Source organism: Carettochelys insculpta, chromosome 17, assembly GCF_033958435.1.
Source record: "Carettochelys insculpta isolate YL-2023 chromosome 17, ASM3395843v1, whole genome shotgun sequence".
In the NCBI taxonomy this organism is placed as follows: Eukaryota; Metazoa; Chordata; order Testudines; family Carettochelyidae; genus Carettochelys; species Carettochelys insculpta.
In genome coordinates, this window is record NC_134153.1 from 8,213,846 (window position 1) to 8,236,433 (window position 22,588).

The window sequence follows — 22,588 nt, forward strand, 5'->3', positions numbered from 1 at the left end:
AAATGTAGGCTGAAAGGGACCCTGAGAGATCATAAAGTCCAGCCGTCTTATACTGAGGCACAACCAAATAAACCAGATAATCTCTGAAGTCGGTTTGTTTAACCTTTTCTTTAAAATCTGAATTGCACTGCCTCCTTTGCAGCCTATTCTAGCACTTAATTGTCCATTATGCCTAGAAATGCTTTCCCAGTATCCAAACTCTCTTGCTTTGGATTAGTTTGGTCCGTGCTGGCCATTTCTTATGACCCTATTGTCTTGTAAAGTAGTTATAAATAGATTGTTTAATAATTTTTCCCAGTACCTTTCCAGGTATTGAATTTAGGCTGGTGGAGCTATAGTTCCTCTTCTTTTTTGCCTCTTTTAAGGATAGATACAGTGTTTGCTTTTCAAGCCCTCTGGGGCTACCCTGACCTCCATGAATTCTTAGAGCTAATTGCTAGCGTTCTAAAATTGCTTCATCCTAGTTCCTTAAGTATTCTAGGATGAATTTTATGAGGCCCTGCTAGTTTGAATATATATAACTTACCTAAATATTCTTTAATCTTTTCTTCCTCTTTTGTGGCTTATGTTATGTACCATGCCAGCAAGAGCTTGCAATATTAAAGGCATCTAGGAAAAGGAGATGTACTGCATGAGCAAGTCCTAGCTGACGGAATTGACTATGTTGACTTAGTGTTAGACATGACTGTAAACTGCTTCTGCTGTGAGGTAAAATGCTGCAGTGTAGTTGTCATGTGGACTGGAAGGGTGGCTTAAATTTCATGATGATCAAAAAATGAAATGGAGAATTGCACGTTTCTTAATCATATTGGCTGTGACTTTAGTGATCCCTGTCAATAGGAACTTTGAGAAAAAGTGTGTTGTTCATTGTGTTCAGATATATTACATTATCTAGTGTAGCACATTGAAAATGTGTATATATCTACTCTCACAAAGAAAATGTAATGACAGTTCGAAAATTGTTTCAAAGTGTCAGCTGTGAATGACCCTAAATAAGGAAGGGTTAGTTTCATAATTTTACTTTTGTTTTTAGCAGATTTAGATGATAAAGGTGAGCAAAGCAATGAGGAGGAACAAAAAGCTATCAAGCCCACAAGTAAGGAGTTCAAGAAAACATGGGGATTTCGAAGGACTACAATTGCCAAACGCGAAGGTGCAGGTGATGTTGATTTGGACACTAGTGAACAACAACCACAGCCTCAACAAAGCCTGTCTCTCCGGCGCAGTGGACGGCAACCCAAGCGTACCGAAAGAGTGGAAGAATTTCTTACAACAGTAAGACGTAGAGGTAGGAAAAATGTTCCTACAGCTCTTGAAGATTCCAGTGAAACAGCATCCTGTCCAGTTACAGATGTTGAGACTGCCTCTGAAGGGAGTGTGGAGAGCACTCCAGATATAAAAACTGGTACTCAGAAGAATGACTCGAAAGACAATAAGGATCAGCCAGCCTCAAAAACCAGAGGTGAAAATGATGATGACGATACCACCTCGGATAGTGATAGTGATGGATTGACTCTGAAAGAACTACAGGATCGTCTCAGAAATAAACGCATTGAACAAAAACCTGCAGAATTGACACTGAAAGAAATACAGAATCGCCTTAGGAAAAGACACTTAGAACAAAATCCTACAGAAGCAGTTGATGTCCAGGCAGGAAATCAAATTAAGGCTGAGTTGCCTGTCAAACAAGAATCTCAATCTACAGATAACACTGACACAGCAAGTCAAGTAGGTGTGTCTGACCAACCTACTGAAAATCTTCAGGTTAAGAAGGAAATGAAACCTGCCCTGGGAGCAAAGGAGATGAAAAGTGAAGAACCTGAAGAGTTCACAAAAAGCAAATCTGAGTCTGAGATTTATGACCCAAATACACTGTACTGTATCTGTCATCAGCCTCATAACAACAGGTGGGCTATGTACATATGCAAAGTATTATCTAGAAATACTGTCCAAGAAATAGAGAGTTCTCCATAGGAAATAAGCCTGCTACCAAAGGTTTCATTGCCAGGTGTATATAATTTTTTTTCTGTTACAGCTTTATGGGGATGTAAGTAATAGAGTAGGTTAATAAATATGAAATGTGAATGCAGTTGGTAAAATTAATAAGTTATACTTATTTGGCTTCCTGACAAAATCACAATGTTTTTTTATTTCTGTTTTTGAACTTTTCAGTGTTTTATTTTTAACCACTTGTTCTGTATTTTCAGGTTTATGATTTGTTGTGATAGATGTGAGGAATGGTTTCATGGTGACTGTGTGGGGATTTCTGAGGCTCGTGGGAGGCTGTTGGAAAGGAATGGGGAGGACTATATCTGCCCAAATTGCACCATTCTTCAAGGGCAGGATGAGACTGTTTCAGAAACAGAACAGCAAGAAACTAACTCAAGACAAGTAAATGTGGATGGCACAGAACTCACAAGTATAGGAACAGTTGAACAAAAGTCCAGTGAGGATCAAGGAATCAAGGGTAGGATTGAAAAAGCTGCAAATCCAAGTGGAAAGAAAAAACTCAAGATATTTCAACCTGTAAGTATTTCAGTTATTTCTTGTTCTGCTGAATGTGTTTGGGAATTAGCTTATCTTTGGGTTGAAAGCTGCTTTCTTTTACGTATTTGCTGTTTGTATCTTTCTGATTAAAAGTAGAGATTTTGATCCAGAACTGAAGGAACAGTGTGTCGTAATCATTAGAATTTTTTTTTTTTAAATTTGAAGGACAGCAGTATACAGACTGTACACGTCAGCATAAGGAAAATAGTCCAGTAATGTGTATGCATCAATTATTCTTTTATTATTTGGGTAATCAAGATGCTGTCTGAGTTCCTGCTCTTTCCTAAAGAGTCTTAAAATTCTGAAATTGCCACATAATTATTTTAAAATTGCTTTTTTCTACTAATTATAAATTGTTTTATTTTTCACTCTAGGTGTCCAGTTAGTATTGGCAAACTTGTATGCCTGTACACAGTCAAGCTGTCCTGTGTACTTCCTGCCAATCTTTGATGATGTGTGTTGATCTAATTTTTGAAGCTCTTTATAGGCAGAAAAGGGTTACCTGCAGACTTACATTTTTCAAAGCCATTTTAAAAAAAAATTTAAAAAAGCCTTTCAAATTGTTGCCAATTTCTACATACAATTATTACAGGAATTTAAAGTTTATATTAGCTAATCTGTGTATCATTCCTAATGCAGGCAAAAAACCTCTTAACTTGAATTTAAATTTGTTTAAAACCCTTTAATGCTGTAGTGATTGACCTTTCTGCTTCTGGTGTTATTTTAGTTTTTTAGGCACAGTCATCCTCCTGGACTGTCATCTCTACTTATTTCTCCTTGTCAAGTTTTTACATATTACATACTTGCTAACAGCACACTGTAATATATTATAGGTTTGTGTGCATTTTAATCGTAGAACAAGTATATTATTCTTATAAATGTTGGTGAGCATCAGAGCAGTTGTACTGAAGCCTGCCTATAGCACAAGTTTTGTAGTCTTTTGACTAATTTTTTTTAATTACGGCAGTTATTCTATGCAAGTGGTACATCTTCTTCAGCAAAATACTTGTAAATTTAAAAAAAAAAACTTTGACATTCAGTAACTTTAAAATTAGTTATCCTCTATGTATGCACATTTAACATAGAATATAAAAAGTTTTTAATATATCATTTCCTATATGTTGATGTTAGTTTTGTTTTGAGGATAAAGATTGAGAAACGGTGTCATGACCAACCAAGGTTAGGATTAATCAGTTTTTGCCGTTATTTATATACAATTTCATACAGAATTATTGTCATTTATTCCAGATAACTGGTAACAAACCTGGTGGAATTGTTTAATATTACCTCCTTCTAGGGTACCAAGAAGTTCTTCCACGATAATCATCATTTTCTCCCATCTCCTGGTCTAGTGCTTCCGTCTTTTTTCAATCTGTGCTGATGTTCACTTGTCTTTTTTATGATTCTATATTACAGATTACTTCTTTGGTGTATTTTTAAACACATCAAAGTCTTTGGGTTTCAGGTAGGGCTGTCAATCACAGTTAATGCTGCTGATTAACTGAAAGCGGAATTAATGTGTTGTTTTTTTTTTAATATACTAATTGCATACCTTTGAATGGTTTGGAGGCATTGGCGGTGAGGAGAGTGAGCTTGAAGCATCAGTCCACAGTTCTGTAGTTGGCAGAGATGCTGAAGCAGCCCCAGCCTATAGCTTCTCAGGGGCAAGAGAAAGTGGCTGGAGTCCTGACTCTATATTTGAAAATACAGAAGCCTCCCCAAAATATTTAAATTGTATTTGGATATAGTTTAACATGAACTTAAACCTGCAATTTAATATCAGTTAATTTAAATTTAATTAATTTTTTTTATCTCAGGTTCCATCATGATTAATTTTTTAAAACCCTTGGTAACCCAAGGTTTAGATAATACACATTATGCATGTGTAGGCTTTAGTTACCGAACTTATGCATTCTTTTTCTTCTTTTTCAGTTCTAGTATCATAGGTTTTTTGTGTCACCCTGACATGTATCTTTCCTCAAGAAAGGACTTTTTGTGCATGTTCAACCCTAAAATTCCTGCCTGACATGTTACCTTGGTTCTGTCAGCGCTGCCTTTTAAACCAGATTAGCAAGTGTGTGTAAAAAAGGATTGACAGAACCACAGTGATGGTAGGAGGGCTTTGGCCTAAATGTTATCTCATGTACCCATTCACTATTCATCATTACGTATCATAAAAAATGTAGCTATCACACCTCTGAATCTCACTATTAACAGTTCCTCATTTTTATATTGCAATGTTATAAGGCAGTGTATATATATGTTAACCTGTGCTGTTCTTCTAAACTTATTTAATCTTGGAAAAGTTGGGGTGAAGGCAGAGATAGGGAAAACATGATTCTTTTAATGTCAACATTTCTGATCTTTAAACTTGGGTTTTTCATTTGAAGTCCAGTTTTATTTATGAATCATAACAAAGAAAATGAATAGGTATTTTACCACAAATTGCAGGGCTGTGTCTGTTTTAGGACTGTGATATTTAATTGCTTTTAATTGTACCTCAAAATTTTGTAGAACTTAGAAGTGGCTTCACAGATAATTTTTAGTGTAAACCTTGGGTTAAATCTTAGTTTTGCAATGGACTTCAGTGTGTCTATGAGGTCACCCACCCACTAAGTTTTATACAGGCTGAGCCTCTCTAGTCTGGCCAACACTGGGACCTGACCAGTGCCGAATGAGAGAATTTGACAGACCACAGAAGGTCAGTATTGTCTAGCATCATTACCAGCACTTCCACTGCTTACTGGGCTTAGAATACATTGGGGGGTAAATTACAGCTAAATAGCAGCACAGAAGACTGAGAGCCAGGACAGGTGGCTGTAAACAAAACCTTAGGACCTTGGGAAACTTGGTCAAACCCATGATATGTGTTTGCCTGGCTAACTAAAATCATGTCAGGTTATGGATGTTGCCAGAGGAGAGTGCACCAGACTAGAGAGGTTCAACCTGTATATATTAAATTTTGGTTCTACCCTTTCCCTGAACTTTCCATAAATTAGTTTCTACTCCTAAAGGATGACTGCGAACTTGGCACCTTCTTACTCAGCAGACCTCCTTGTATGCATTCAGTATCAGATCCATTAATTTTGGTCACAGAATAAATCTTGTGCAGTAGGTAAGTTGCATAGGGTAGAGTGGTGGAATTTGAAAACAGTTGCAACAAAAGCCTGTGGCAAGAAGAACTTCTGGTACTGGTGATGATGCATGAAGAAGAGCGGCTTCAACTTGATTTGAGTGAAGTTAGAGTTTACTTAAAAATGTGGTTATACATTGAACACTCTTGATACAGAAATAATTGTAGGAAATAAACATGGAACCTTACAATCACTTTTCACAGTAGAATCATTCTTCAAGTTTAAATTTTCAGAAACTCGGAAAAGATGTCAACAAGATTGTCATTACCACTAAAGGAAGAGTAACTTTCTGTTGCCTGCAACATTTTCAAGGCATGAATCTTGACCTGTATTCTGCAGATTGATTTTTTTTTTTTTTTAAATAGTTCAAATTCTTGTAACAAATATCACATCTAATTAATACTTGGTTCAAAGTGCCATGGTATTCAGGAAAACTTACACCCTGATTCTATACCATTGAAGAAAAAAATGGTTTTTTACCATTAACTTTGGCAATACTGTATTGGACCTTTAATAAGTATTTATGACATACTACAACTTGACTTTTTATATATTTAAAATATAGTATAAGATGACTTCTAAGAAGCATTTGTGTATTAATTCTTGTATTGTTTTTCTCCTGCTGTCTGGAGATAATCAAATGTAAAAGTGGGAGTATTGTAGAGAATTATCCTGCAGGAACAGTATTTAGCTCTACAAAATTTGGTGGTATTTGGATTTTAGATTGGGACTACTAATGTCTCGGTAAAACTTAACTGAAGAATCAATAGAAATTGGCTTATGTAGGAACACTGTCACGTGGCTTGAGGAATGCCTGAAAGCTTGTAAACAAATATTACTAATAAACTACCACACATTGAGTTGGGGAGAGCTATGTAATGGAGTATTGCAATACTGGATATTAGGCCAGTTCATACTAAACATCTTCACTAATGATCAGGGATGGGATCAACCAGTGATGTCTGAGATTTAAAAGGAAAAGCTTTAGAGAGATTAGGAACTAGAGCAGAAAATAACATACAAGTTAATGCAAGAGTTTTAGCATGATGGGGCAGCGAAAAAGGCCAGTCCAATTTTGGATTGCATCTACAGAGCTAATAGAACAACAAGAAGTCTTGTGGCAACTTATAGACAAACAGATTTTGGAGCATAAGCTTTCGTGGGCAAAGACTTGCTTCATCAGATGCATGAGTGGGGGGGGTGGTTTCAGAGGGGTATTTAAAGAGTGGGGTCCCTGTAAAAGGGAGGGCCAGAGCTGACAGGGTCTATTCAGCAAGGTGGAAATGGCCCAGTATCAGTAGTACTTATCAAAAGAGGGAAAAAACAAGTCAGATCAGACAGGGGGATGTGAGCCTTTGTCAGAGTCTTTTTCTGTTTAGCTTTGTTATGACTTTATGTAGAGTCTTATGTTGTGGTCACCACATTAATAGAAAAATTTTGACAAATGGAGGTGAAACAAGCAGAAACCAACAGAGTTATCATGTACTCCAGCCCCCTGTTGTCTGAGGAAAAACAGCATGTGTCAGCTTATGGCAATTGCATTGGTATTTAACCTCTGTGTCCAAGCTGTAGGTGACCATATTTCCCCTATGCTGAATGTGGGACACCTGCTAAAATTACTCATATTCAAGCAAGTTCAGCAGCAAGCAATCAGAACGCACATGGTACAAGTATTCAAATTAACAGCAAATTGTGCCCTGCTTTTTATTTACCTTGTTTTTAAGGTTCACAGGGGAAGTCATGACCCAACATCCTTATGCTTCATTCACACTGCGGGAGAGGTGACAGGAACATCCCACCCTCCCCTTCACACCGCTGTCACATAGGATGGGGAGTGACTGACTGACTGGACCTTGCATACCTGGTGCTCTCCATCCTTCATGCTTCTCATGACCCTAAAGACAGATCCACCTATCCTGCTACTGGTGCCGTGTCTTCCCCTGGCAATATATGGTGGGATTCACATGCAGTCACATGCCATTCCTCTCTCTGTCGGGGATCACACCAGTATGGTGCCAGCAACAGCCTTTCGGCACTGTGGGGAAGGGAAGGGATGGAAGCTGCTTCCAGCTGCAAGTGGTGGGGAAAGGATGGGAGATGTTTCCAGCTGCAGGTGGAAGGGAATGGTGACCTGGCCCAGGTTTTTGCAGAATTCTTCCCATCACACCCCTCCCAGCTATGGCTGATAACAGCTTGCCCCTTCCTATCTGCCCAGTGTTAAAAGGCAGCTAACACCTCCAGGCTGCTGCTGGCCGCAAACATAATCCACCTACCTACTGTCATCAGCACTACAACCTGTGGGGGGGAAGGGGTTATACCTTAAGGCTGCATTGTTCCCCTGGGCTGAGGGAACCTGGCTGCAGAGGCTTCAGCCAACCTGCTAGAAAGGTGGCTTAGCAGTGGAGGGTGCTTATGGAATGGTGCAGCCCCTCCCTTGGGGCAGGATCCAGGGTTGGGGTACGCGTGAAGAAGGTGCTAATCCCCTACATCGGGGACTGCTGTAGAGCCTTCAGTTTCAAGCATGAACAGGCTTGAAATTGCTCCCCATCATTTCAGAGTCACAAGGTGCATTGTTTTGATGCGCTGGGCCAGAAGGTCTTGGGCCTTTCCAGGGCACCAGCCCATCAAGAAGGAGCCTGCAGGGCAGAGGCTGTTGGTGAGCTGGGTTCTCCGACCAGGGGTTGTTCTGCATACAGTGCTGGGAGCGGGATTGTGCTGCTGTGCTGGTGGAAATACAAAGGAGCAGCATGGCTGAAAGGGTGGCAAGGGAGGGTAGCAAAGCAGCACATCAGGGAGAAGACAGCGAAAACGGGAGCACGTTAAATGGTGATGAGTGGGCATCAGAGATGGTATGTAACTATTGCGTGGCACCTGTCCACATGCATCAGCCTCCACCTTTCACAGTGCTCTATCAGTGCCAGCCAAAAGCAGCGTTGGTAGCAAGGCCCTTCTGATGGAGAGCTGGAATACAGCAAGGCCTGCGTAGATGGACTAGCAGGAGGAGTGGCTGGTCCGATGTGCTGCATCTTCACCCTGCCACCCAACTTGTAAACCCACCCATGTTCCCTCTAGTTTTTTCCCATTCATGGGTGGAATAAATTTTGTGTGCAGCTGGGCGTGCGTGGATGTGCACCACCAATAGAAACACATGCTGCCCACTGTGGGTGCCCTTCTAATCAGCTGGGCGGCACATGAATTTCTCCTGGGTGGCTGTCCAAGTGCTCAGTTCACAGGGAACACTGATACCCATATCCATCATCAGCCCACTGGAACCCATACTTAACTGCTGGTGGGTGGGCAGCTGGCAAGCAGGGATCCAGCCAGCAGCAGGATGTGCCAGCATTTATTGGGGCGAAGGGGTGAGATAGATAAAGTAGGGGACCATTTTTAAGAAAAAGGATACCTGCAGGAGGGTTTAAATATAGGGCTGTACCTTTAGAAACAGGATCTCTGGTCACCCTACCCAGCAAGGCTACCCATCTCAAGTTCCAGCTCCCTATCTTTATTTCTCTTAAGTGGTTGCAGTTGTCCCACTTCCTCCTGACGGGTGTATTTCCAGGCACCAGGTCCTCTGACTAGATAAGGATGTTCTAGCAAAAGACTGCCGAAACACACATCTTTACTATTATTGGGGGGGGAGATTAATAACTAAGTACATCCTGACAGTTATATTGTAACACGTAGCACTTCCTATATGTATACCTATTTTATTGTGAAGGAAAAGGTGCTACAGAGAAGACCTTTGAAAGCAGCAAAAGAACCTATTCCAGAGTTCACCCAACCATATTATGGGCTCTGGTAGGAATAGTCCTTCAAAACTCAACTCAGGTTTCAAATTCGTCACAGCTTCAGCTCAGAACAAGTACAGAGTCTTATGAGACTCCATTGGGCCCAGTCTTTTCAACCCTTACTTTAGGGCCTTCTGTGAAACAGGATCCTGTTTCTTTGCTAAATCAAGAGGAAGGTTCTGAGTCAGTTTAAACCCAGTCTATTTAACAGACAAAGGGTTTTCAGGTACTGGAAAATCCATTTTTTCAGTATTATAGGCAAAACCTATTGGGGGATGGCTTTAAAAGGATGTATAACCAAGGAATTATATCAGCATCTCCCTCCTTGTAGAGGAATTGCATACAGTTTCACATACAATTGCATATTAATATAGTGGATCCCAGATGTTACCTAATTTAATACGTTTAATGCAATTCAGCAAAGTTAATTCCATAAAAGTAGTCCAGAATATTGCAGGATATATTTACTTTGTCATATCACTTCTCATCTTTGCACAAGTGCTTTGCAAATGTTGATAATTGATATTAGTCCAATTTTACAAATGGGGAAACAGGAAGGAGATGTTAAATTCTTTGAGTAGTGTCCTTGTGCTCCTCTCTGGGTGTGAGTATGTCCTTGTGCTGGCTCTCAGAGATTCTTCTATAGATTTGGTTTACCACGCATGTGCAGTAGTGCCTTCTCATGCTGTCTGGCGCAGTCCCCTCAGTTCCTTCTCTTCTGTCCTTGGCTGCAGACGAAGTTTCGATATCACTCAGAAAGACAAGAAGATTTTAGTTTAGCATTTTATGCCCTTTCTCCAAGTTATTTCTCCTGTTAAAAGTTCTAGTAACCAAAAAAAAAAAATGTGTTTTTGAAGATAAGTTTAGTTAGAATTTGTTGCCACATCATTGCCAGGCCAGTCTCCACAGGCTTTAAGCAATTGACGACATGCAGAGAAGCCACATTGGCCTTTAATGGCCATGCTTCCTGCATCAAGTGCTTGGGTGAGGGCCACCAAATGTAGTTCTGCCTCCATTGCTCCAGCCTCACAGTGAGGGCCAGGAGGGACTGAGCCAACAGGCTTAAGACTTATCCCTATGAAAAGTCCCTTCAACCAACGGCCCCGGAGCAACCTTCAGCCAAGAAACCGGCATGGGAGATCAAGGGTAGGGACTCTGCACGTCCATCTGCCTTGGTCAGCACGACATCTGTAAAGGTGGGCCCTACTCTGGCATGTTCCTGGCCTCTGGCTCTGTCCTCATGGGCTTTGAGAGTTGAGAAGACTGCTGCGATGTCCCTAGTGCTGTCAAAACAAGTGTGCGCACACTGAGCGAAGACACCAACAGTTGGTGCCTCTGACTCTGTCAGCACCACCAGTTTCTGCTGCTTCTACCCCAAGCATAAGAGGTCCTCAAAAACTAAGACCCCGCCCTTGGTGCTGGACCCAGAGCACAAGCGACACCGTTCCAAGCCTCCATGCTATTTGCAGGAGGCACCAGACTCAGCATTGCACAAGTCCAGGGGTAAGGCACCGCCCCACTCTTGTGCAGCACCGAAACACACCTTTGCCAAAGCCCCCTGGCACTGGAGTGCAGCACAGCATCTAAGTGGTTCAGTGAAGACTTGCCACCGAGAACACACACTGTACCGGCACTGCCTGGCTCACTGCAGCGTGTGTTCCCAGCACTGCCTACATCCCCGTGTTCATCCAGATACTTGGGGTTTTTGCTCAGCCTGAGGGACTAAACCACCCACCCTGGGATGGGGTGGTTCTGACTGCAGGAGTGTCTTTTCATTACAGTACTCTAGCCCCAGGCACTCCAGCTACTGTGGCCTTCCCATAGCTGCTCCCACTCTGGTTTATGCACCACTACATATACCCTCAGGAGCCAGCACCTCAGTGGTCACCTTGGCAGGCACTGTTGCCCTACTACCCTGCTCTGCTGGCACCATCCACGGTGTCTAGAGACTGTCCCATGTTGCCACAGCCATCATGTTGGTGGCATATCCATCATCACAACGCTCTGGAGCTGAGGATCCCCTGTCAGAGGGTGAGGATAGATCCCACTGAACCACTCCTCATCTTCACCAGACAACCCAGTGCTTTTTGTGTTGCTTCCCCCTGCAGATGGTTAGGGGTGTTCCAGGATTTGTTTAGACGTGGTCGAGGCCCAGGAGAAGGAACTGCAGGAGGTGCTGGTTAAAAAGTACAGACTTTTGCGCACCCTGCAGCCTTCCTCTTCCTCCAGGATTGGGATGCCCATGGATGAGGCCATTATGGACCCTACTAACATCATCTGGCAGATGCCAGCATCCATTCCTCCCATTAACGAGAGCTGACAAATGATACATTGTGGCCTGTTAGGATGTGGAGTTTTAGTTTACCCACTTACAGTTAAATTGGTGGTGGATGCCATCCATAATAAGACCAAATCATTTCGTTCCACTCCTCAGGGCAAGACAAGTAAGAAGTGGCTCATCATGGGGAGCAAGGTTTATTTTTCTGGCAGGGTGCTTCTGTGGTGAATTACATGGCCATGCTGGCTGACTGTGACCATGTGAACTACTCCAAACTGGAGGAGTTGGTTCCTGTCTTAACCTGAGCAGCAACACCCAGCCCTGGTGAATGTTATCCACAAAGGCACATCATCTCCCGCATGGCACGCCAGTCCATGATGGATGTGGCAGACATGGTGGCTAGGGTTCTAGTCTCCTCTGTGGTCATGAGGTGCACATTGTGGCTCCAGCCCTCGGGGGGTCTCCGAAGAACTGCAGCAAAGAGTGAAGGACCTCCCCTTTGACAAACAGCATCTGCTGGCAGAAAAGATGGAGGAAGTCCTTCACTCTACGAAGGATTGTTGCGCTACGCTGCGTATACTGGGAATGTAAACACCCCCTCCCCAATTCAGGTGGGCCCGGTACTTTTCCTGTTGGAGACCACACAAGCAGTTCCAGCAGCAACTGCAATATTTTGAACCTCACTAGTGGCACGGATTCCAGCATCATCGACCTCATCGGCAATAGCACCAACTGTCTGCGGCATCCCACATTCAACAACCCAAGCAATTTTGAGGGTGTGGTCAGGAGCCTGAGTGATCTTTCTACTCCAGGCATTGTACAGTATGAGTGCCATCCTTTCCACCACTGTGTCTGCCTTTTTACCACCTTTTGGCCACCATTACCTCAGACAGCTGGGTCCTGAAGCTAGTGGCCCAGGAGCATTCTATCCTGTTTACCTCTACTCCCCCATCTGAGTAATGGGTGAAACTAAGAAAATTTATTGGGAGTATTGGGAAACTTCCGTCTTGACAGTGGGAAGTAAATACCAGTCTTTTGGGTGGTTTCCCTTGGGATGTGGGGGTAGTCCTGTCACTTGGGACTTAAAACAAGATTGGAAAAACTATAGGAAAACGTGCTGCAGCATTCTGTGTTATCAGGGAGGCAGCCTGGTTAATGTAGTAATAGGAATAACTCAGGGAGAAATATGTGTTAAAGCCTGTGATACTTTTATGTTTAATATAAATGAAATGGATTGTCATAGAGTTTGTTTATATTGCTGATTTTACAAATATTTTAGTTTTGTGTTGAATTAGCAAGCATGAATTCCTTAGGTCAACAGAGTTGGATGTGGCATAGTGTCAACAGTTTATTCTGGAATGTAGTGATTGAAAAATCATGGTATACCTTTTTAGACAAACTAACTTCTGTTATAAAGTCCTCACCACTGGTTATATTCAGTTTTTTGGTTAAAATGTGAACTTCTTTGTGCTTCAATCTTTAGGTAATTGACATTCCTGGTGCTTCCAAATGCATTGGTCCTGGCTGTTCCAATGTAGCTCAGACTGATTCTGTGTACTGCAGTAATGACTGCATTCTCAAACATGCTGCAGCCACTATGAAATTTCTCAGTGCTGGAAAAGAATCGAAGCCAAAAGAGAAGATCAAATCAAAATCTGAGAGAACCACAGTTCTAAAATCTCAGCTGCAGGTAAGTGCATGTTCCTGAACCAAAAAAAACAACCAACCAAAATAAAAAAAAAAAAAAAAAGCTTTGCGGCAGTTATTTTTTTCTAAAGCATAATGATTTGTTACTGTGCAGTTTTTCAGACAAATATATTTAGTTTGTGAGATTTAACATTAGAGATTCTGTTTTATTTTGCCAACTTTATTACCTAAAACTGTTAAAAAATGAGATAACTCAGTTAAATCTTAATTTGAAGAATCTCACAGGAAAAGGTTATTAAAATACAATAGTCTTCTTTGCATACGTGCTATTAAAAGAATTGTCTAATGTTCACTTTCCCTAATATTGAATTTTTGAAGCGAAGTCATAAGTTAAAATTATTAGTATCTTCATGGACTAAAAGTTTTAATTTTTTTTTTAAATGGGGAAACAAGATAAGGGGGATTTGTGGCACATAACAAAATCAAAGAACTTCTTAAAAGCCATTTTTTAATTCATATGGCTTAGCTCTCTGAAACAACTTTAAAATGTTAGGTACAGCTGGATTTGCAGGTTTATATATATATTTGATAAGTACATATGTGTTCAGTTTGTTGGCGGGGTCTGATCATGAGTAGAGTGCACAACACTTCTTGAGCTACTGAGTTTTCTCTAGCTTTAGCGACTTGTCAGAAATCCATTTTGTGTTGTAACTGCATAATTTGAAATGCATTTGTAATTATTTTTTATATATGAAGACATTTTGTCACTAAATACGTGCATCATGATGATTCTTCCTGTCACTGCTTTATTAGTAATTAAGGTTCTGCTAATTATACAGACAGGTACAAAGCCTTTGTCCACTCAGAAGAGACCAGCTCCTGAGAAAAGAGAGATCAACATGAAGAAAAGTATGGTGGCAGTCCCTAAAACAGAAGCAAACTCCCAACCAGTTGCTAAAGAGCCCTCTTCAGAAAACAGCACACCATCCTGGGCAAGCGATCATAATTACAATGCAGTAAAGCCAGAAAAGACTGCTGCCATTTCATCTTCACTGTTGTTCAAATGTATGTATCACATAGGGATATTCCTGAGTAATCATTTACATTTTATTTGAATACCCATCCATTCCTAGCTCTGTAAGATTAGGAAGTTTGGTGGTTTTTTTTCCTCCTTAATATTATTCTAAGTTTTATCTTTACTTTCAGAGATTCACATGCACATCAGGGAAATTTTATAAGGTTAATTTATAATTTTTATATCAGTCTGTACGCAACTGGTTTCTGAATGTAAACTTGCTTGAGTAAACTATCATATGTTTTCCAAAGGCATTAACCATTTCTGTTGTCAGAGGAGGTAAGTATACATACACACTTCTTAAGTTCAAAATAGTGTAAGCTACACAAGGTCCCCCTGTTATAAACAATTCACTGTACTAATTTAAATTTTTCTGTCATACATCTAACTTTGGCACCTGCTATTCAAGTTTTGTATTTGCATTGCTAGTGCCAAGACAGATTTTTCAAAAAAGGGCTTTTTAACAGAGCTTATATATTTTTGCAGGCAGCACTTAACTGTCAGATATATCCAAGTTTTCCTTCCTGATATTTAATTTACTTTATATTTTAAGGATAATCTTTAGTGGCTGGAGGTTGGGGATGGTAGTCTTTATCTCCTCGTTGTCTGTGTGTTGTTCATATTTCACACATTATCCACATGCAAGAAAAAACATCTAAAGAGAAGTTAGGCAGAGATTTTTGCCTTAAATATTATAATTTTGCAGGTGTTGAATAGTGTCCATAATCTTTTGTTAGCTGATACAAAGGTAAGTAAATATTGGTTTGTAATGTGAAATAGACTTTGTACTTTATCTTACTTTCCATTGACTCCAGTGAAGTAGTGTTATAATTTTATTGGAATTTAAGTGAAAACATATATCATTCACGTTTACAAAACACATCATAAATAGTTTTCTAGTGACTGATATTTTCTCAATTTGAAATTTAATTAACGCAAATGTTACTTTTTCTCCCAGCTTTTATTAAGCACCTTTTATCAGGGTTTAATTTTTATTTTGAGAAGTAGACCTGGTTATTAAACATATGAAATATGTATTAACTTGACAAAAATACATATTTTTAAAATAAGTGAGTACCATTCATTTTGAAATTCCTCTCAAGACCTAAATTGTTCAGATGAAGGAACCTTTGAACATCATGGGAACACAGATATTTCCCCTCAAAATTACTTCACAACTCTTTAGACTTTCTTAGGAATATAGGAGTGTATTACATTTAAATTTAATCTTCCCCTGTATTTTACTGCACTACTTCTAGAAATGCAGTCTTAGTACATACTATTTATAATGTTCTACAGATTACTTTTTTCCCCTACTTAATTTAAATAAATAATTTTTGGTACTTTTATGTTCCCCAACAACTGTAGAGTTGCATTTTAAATTATCATTATAGGTTTTATTGTATTATTGTTTTCAAAAAGCATTATCTTTTCTATCCAGAGTTAAAAAGGGGCCTACTATGAACTCTTTGGTCTTCTCTACACACAAATCTGCTTTAACAATAATAAAAGCAATCATATGCTGTTACAGTTACCTATGGTACAACCCCCATAACGTGGATGCAGTTACAATGGCATAAATGTGCTTGTATCAGTTTAGCTTATTTCTGGAAGGGAAGTGGGGAAGGAGCTATCTCTATACAAGTATAACTGCATCTGCATTAGTAGCTACACATATCTCACTGTTTTGATAGACTAGCACAACCCTCACTGAAAGCTAAATCAGTACAAAATGTATGGGTAGACCAGGCCTTATTAACGAATACGAGATGATTCAGTATACCAGATGAAGAGCACTGTAATCAACCAATAGGCATGGAATTTCACATTGCTGCAGTTAAGGTAAGTTCTACAAATGTCTAGGATTCTGTTTGTTTCATTACTAAACTACTAAACACAGTTTTTCTGTGTGGAAAAGATTCTTTTATTTTTTGGTTGATAATGCTGGTGGAATAATTTGTGATTTAAATGATCTGTAGCATCTCCTAAGAAACTGTCATCCATGACAGCTGCTTTGGTTAGCGAACTTCTCCAAATTGTTAAAATTTACAAGCAAGGTAGTGTAGCTTTTTATTTTGTTCAACGTACACAGTTTTATATGTATTTACATTGTACTGAATAGAAATGGAAATTGTTCTTGATAGGTACTCGCTATCTACAAGGTAAGGGTTTGTTCCTTCAAATACGTATTCATGCAAATAACTTTTAATTGGACAAGTTGCCCTATAGGGGTCAAATGAATAAATTCAGCTACTGAGAGTTGAAGGATGCGTCCCTGTTCATACTTTCAGTTAGTCTTTCCTTCAGTCAATATAGTATATGCATAAAATGCAGCTATACTGTATGCAAAATACTGCTGGTGGATGTGACATCTCAATACACTTAAACACAGCAGTGATTTTATTAGCTGGTTGGACAGCAAACCCCTTTAATCCTCTGTTAAATGTTAACAGATCTGGATAGGTGTACACTTTTATGATAAAAATTATCTCTTCCTTTTAAATTTGGTTCTTATGCAGATACACTTGTAACATGGTTATTTGAAGAATGCAACACACGTTTCTAAAAAGGAGTGATATCTCCTCCCTACAACCACCACTACATTGGTTGCTTCAAAATTGCCCACGATTCATACTGCTTTGTGGTGAGAAATTAGGCCCTTCTAGCAAGTGGCTTTTTGGGAGGGGAGGGTGGGTTGTAAATCCACCAAAACATACATACTTGAGTATTGGATTACACTAAGATCTTAATGGTCTGACTGGAAATCATTAGTTTCATTGGTGCAGGTGTCCTAGTAACTGCGAAGCATCATGCAAATATGATGCCACATGGATAATAATATGTTTTATTTGTGTTGAAGATGTAGGCAGTATTTAGGCTGTACAGCTATGGGGAAGTAAAGGTACACTTTTCTTTTTCAGAAACTAGGTCTGTCTGTTTTAGTAGCTGATCCACATTGACTTGTAGCATCCAGCACACAACATATGCAGGAAGTTTAATTCAGAAGTAATTTTTAATCGCTAGAAGGTTAGCTTACTAATATTAGGGAAGGTGGAACAAGAGATTTCAAAGTTGCAGGTTTGTCCTGGAACAGACTATTTTATGCTTTTGCTAGTGTATGTTTCTTTACTGTACTGTTAGTTTTCAGTTTATATATTGGGTACTAAAGTCCTAAAGTTCAGGGCATGTCAAAATAGAAGTAAAATAAAATGAAATATCAAAATAGACAATATAAATGTCTATCCAGTGGATTATTTTTACAACAGGGGAGAGGGAGGGGCTACCAGCCCCAATAAAGTATTTCTAAAATAACCTGTTAAAGTTCTGACCTTCTATAAAACGTGGCAGCCAATTTTTAATAATTGTGCATTTCTTAGGAATTTTTTTAATCATATGTCGAGGGAGGGAGTTTAATCTGCTAGTCAGAGATCATTCATAGTGTTTGAATCCTGATTTTCAGGTTTTTATCAAAAATATGGGACTACAAAGGAAGGTAATCTGTTGCTTACCTGGCTCTGTAAAGGAGCTATTGCATTCACATGTTGTCTTTTTTAATATATAATGCATTGAGTTTTTAATAATACCAGTGGGGGAGAAGGAAGGTCTCTTGAATAAATGGAATGTCTCTTGGATAAATAGAGTCAGTCAATTGTCAGTGTTCTTCATAGAAAACCTCCAGTTGGAAGAGGGAGCCCTGGATCATATGGCACTGATATTTTGATGGTTGTTCAACGTATGCATATAATTTACAGTTCATTGTTATTTTAAAAGTGTGACCTGCCCCTTGTTTTCCCAGTGTATTTGAAAACTTGTACAAAATAGAGGATCTCAGTAACATGAAAAATGATGGATCCTGAAACAAGAAACACATCTGAAAGATATCTGGATCCAGATTTATTTTTAATAAGGAGAGTCTGCACATTATGTTAAAGCCATGGTCCCGTCAAATGCTCTAGACTGCTTTTAAAGTCTACTGCAAGGATTTAATATTGGTATTGAATTGATGATTTTATTTTTTCCTCCAGTGCTACTTCAGTCTTTTGAGCCTTTTGATATTCTTAGGACAGGTGGGCTAGGAGTGCAATGTCTTATTTTTCAGTTTTGCTTCTGTGATATTTAGTTGAGCATTATCCTGAAAGGTTTATAAAGCTTTACATTTTTTTTTCACTTGAACAAGTTAATATCTTTGACCCAAATTTCAGAGTATTGTCAGATGAAGATTTAAAGTATGGAATTATTCAGGACAGATATGAAGAATATCAATGATGAATAATAATTCTCTCATCATTGGAACTGTAGTAAATAACAGGAAGTATGGTAAATTTCTGACAAATCAACCAACTCTTCATATTTTTAATTTTTGCATTTAAAATCACAACTTACTGTTCCATCGGAGGGGAAACAAATTGCTTCTTCTGTATGTAACTTCCTTTGTAAAGGTCACTAATAACAAAAGAGACCTGTGTTTCTATGTGAGTAAATGAGGACTTGAGGAAATACCATATATGTTGGTAAAACGTGAGTGGTGGCTAGGACACTTGCTGATGCTAAAGTTCATTTAGTATCTTGCCAATATGCAAATATCTAAAGACTTCAGTGAGAGTTCTTTGTTAAGAACATGAGTGGCCGTTACTGGGTCAGACTGAAGGTCCATCTAGCCGAGCATCCCTTTGCTCACAGTGGCCAGTGCCAGGTGCCCCAGGGTGGGTGGACTGAAGACAACGATCAAGCGACTTGTCTTCTGCCATCCATCTCCAGCCTCTGACAAACAGAGGCCAGAGACACCATTCCTACCCCCTGGCTTAATAGCCTTTTATGGACCTAACCTCCATGAATTTATCTAGCCTTTCTTTGAACTCTTACAGTCCTACCCTTCACAGCCTCCTCTGGCAAGGAGTTCCACAGGTTGACTATGCACTGTGTGAAAAAGATCTTTCTTTTATTATTTTTAAACCTGCTACCCATTAATTTCATTTGGTGTCTTTCAGTTTTTATATCATGGGAACAAGTAAATACCTTTTCTTTATTCACCCTCATGATTTTATTTACCTCTATCATAACCCCCCTCAGTCTCCTCTTTTCTAAACAGAAAAGTCCCAGTCTCTTTAACCTCTCCTTATATGGGATCTGTTCCAACAACCTAATCATTTTAGTTGCCCTTTTCTGAACCTTTTCTAATGACAAAATATCTTTTTTTGAGGTGAGGAGACCACATCTGTATGCATTATTCAGGATGTGGGTGTACCATAGTTTTATAAAGGAACAGTAAAATATTCTTTGTTTTATTTTCCATCCCTTTTTAAATAATTCCTAACATCCTATTTGCTTTTTTGACTGCTGCTGTGCACTGTGTGGAAGTTTTTAGAGAACTGTCCACGATAACCCCAAGATCTCTTTCCTGATTAGTTGTAGCTAAATTAGCCTCCATCGTATTGAATGTATATTTGGGTTTATTTTTTTCCTATGTGCATTACTTTACACTTATCCGCATTAAATTTCATTTGCCATTTTGTTGCCCATTTGGAAGAGAAAATGAATATTTGCTGTATTTTGTGGAAATCCGCTGCCAGTCTTTCATCATTTTCAAGCTGGAAGATTAATCAGCTGGAGAAAACTGAAGGTGAAGGGTTTGCCATATCCTAATTTGTAAGTTGGTACTCTGACATAGGTTTTTTAGTTTCTCATTTAAGCTTTTGTTAGACATTTAAAGTTTTTTTTAGCTGATTATTCACTATCAACTATCTCAGCACCCACGGTTGTACTAGTTCAACTTAAATTAGTTTAAAAATTACATTTTAGGTTAAACCAGTGCAGAAAATTATATGGAAACTTATTTTGGCTTATCTTAAGTAGTTAGGAACAGATTTAAAGTGAACTGAAATAAGCTACTTTACACAAGTAGTAGTGTTCACATAGGGTTTTGCACCATGTATTTAAGCTAGTGTGACTTTGTATGTAGCTGCTTAAGAGTGGTTTACTTGGGTTTACGTTACTGTTCTATAGGTTTAATTTAAACAAAAATAAGCCACATTGAAATAAGAATGTCTTTTCATAAACTTGCACTAGTTTAGCTAAACCACTTAAAAAACGTGCCTTTAGACACGTAAGTAAATTTTGTACGTTGCCAAGGCCTAAGAGCTAGTGGCGGATGCATTTTGCCTAGGCAGATAGAGAAGAAGATACATCCTGACATTGTTTGTCCCCAAAAGTGAATAATTGAGATTGTCCAGTCTCCTTACTCAAAGGTATCTAATTCCATGGCAGTGTTGAGTAGTGCCGAAGAAGTAGAAGACTCAGTACAGGGCTATCACTGTTTGAATTACCCATGACTCATTACAGATATTGAGAACTGAGGGCCTTTCATAGGTAAAACTGTTGAGGGGTATCCAAGGGGAATTCTTGCAACCAGAGTACCTTAGAGGACTCTGCCAGACCTACTGGGAAATGCATTCTGGAGCTCTACAACATTGGGGAAGAGGGCACATTCATCCTACTCCCCTTTCCAGACAGATGTCAGCCAAGGGACTCTTGGAGGGCAGAAGGCCAGCACTCTACAATCACACTGTGTTGACTGGCTCCTGTGTGAGGAGTCACAAGAGGGAAGGAGGAGGCTTGGCACAAGTGTCGGGCACAATCTGGCTCATAGGGTGGTTCTTTTCTATGCATTTGTCAATATTGATGGAATTTGATTAAAAATCTCACCACCCTATATTGCTGTTTGCATTTTTTTTACTAATGTTCATTTGGTTGTATAACCAATGGGAAGTCCCTCCCCCTTTTACACTCCCCCAGTAAAGGGGGTTCTTTGAGGGGGTCTCTTCTGTTTGGATTCTGATTGTATTGATCTGGGTACAGAGAGCTTTGGAGCTGAAGATGGCCTATCATGTTCTGTGAATATACAAGGGTTCCTGAAAAATTAAGATACATTGGGTATAGCTCCCATTTCAACCAAAGAGAACAGTTGCACAGTACTAAGCCCTAGTGCAGACAGAATAAAATACGATCTCAAGAAAGGAGCAAGCTGTAACTGCATGTGGTGGTTTGCCGTTCTACACTAGAAAGTTGCATTCACATCACTATGTTGTTCACTTGCAGCATACCAATTGTCAGTGTAGACAAGGCCTAGTTGCCAGTGTTTCCTCAGTCAAGTGAGTGCAGAACATAGTTACCTAGTCTTTCTGTATCTGGGTTGTAAAGGCCTGGCACGCAGCACCAATTTAAGCATTGACATCTTGCAGCATACCAAACCCCTGATATGGACACGTGACTCGAGACACATAGAAGGGCAAAAATACCTTTAGATCATGGAATTATTCCAGTCTGACTCGGTTTTGGTGTAGGAACTAGCCCAAATCCCCAAATGCAGAGTGGCGCACACATACTAAAATTGCCTAAAAATGATGATACACTGTAAAGTAAGTTCAAAGCTAACTGTGTACAACTATTTTTGGGAAGAATGGTTAGAAGTCTTACAGAAACAAGACTTTAGGCATAGCAGCAGTTCCTCCAGCCACGGAAAAGAAGGAATTGAGGCAGTTGTTGGATGCACCTCCTTTAAAGTTCTTGGGCACTAAATGTTCAGTGTCCCAGGAAGGTGCTTCATTGGCATCTTGAAGGCATGTCTCTTCTAGAAGTTTGTGAAGCTGAGGTGCCAGATGGGCATCCCAAGTACGACTATGCAGAGGCAACACTATTGAAGAACTACAGTGACTGGTAAGTAACTTCTCTTTGTGGAGTGCTTAAAAACTGACCTTCAAAGCATCAGATGACCAACATACTTCAGTTTTCAGTTGTATGAAACTGAATGAAGGGTCTGCTTTTATTTTCATATTTAAAAAAAAAAAAAAAAGGCATGAGAATTCAACAGCCCTAGCTTTGTGTAATTAGTCATTCCGACAAGAAAATTAGTGCACCATAGCTTCCTGAAACCTGGTTGGCTTATCAGTCCAGATACGATGTAGGTGATGCCGAATGGCAAAAGCAAGCAGAAATGGGAAAATCTAGGAACATTCAAAACTGAGAGAGCATGTGCACCCATTGGCAAAGCAGTTAATCTCACAATTTTTCTAGACATTGCTGCCCTTGTTTCTCAGCTAAGCGGTCAGGAGCGCCTTTTCCA

At 39.6% G+C, this 22,588-nt stretch overlaps 1 protein-coding gene across 7 annotated transcripts in view; it reads left to right on the plus strand.

The window, feature by feature from the left end:
- DIDO1 (death inducer-obliterator 1) overlaps positions 1-22,588 on the plus strand; it is a 98,355-nt gene that overhangs the window by 37,122 nt on the left and 38,645 nt on the right. For 5 of the 7 annotated variants that reach the window (XM_075012017.1, XM_075012023.1, XM_075012024.1 and 2 more), the window contains 4 exons: positions 1,034-1,907; positions 2,208-2,526; positions 13,231-13,437; positions 14,234-14,459. In XM_075012017.1, coding sequence (XP_074868118.1) covers positions 1,034-1,907; positions 2,208-2,526; positions 13,231-13,437; positions 14,234-14,459 — 1,626 coding nt within the window. The remainder of the gene's footprint in view (positions 1-1,033; positions 1,908-2,207; positions 2,527-13,230; positions 13,438-14,233; positions 14,460-22,588) is intronic. The other 2 variants (XM_075012018.1, XM_075012022.1) reach the window with 1 other exon arrangement.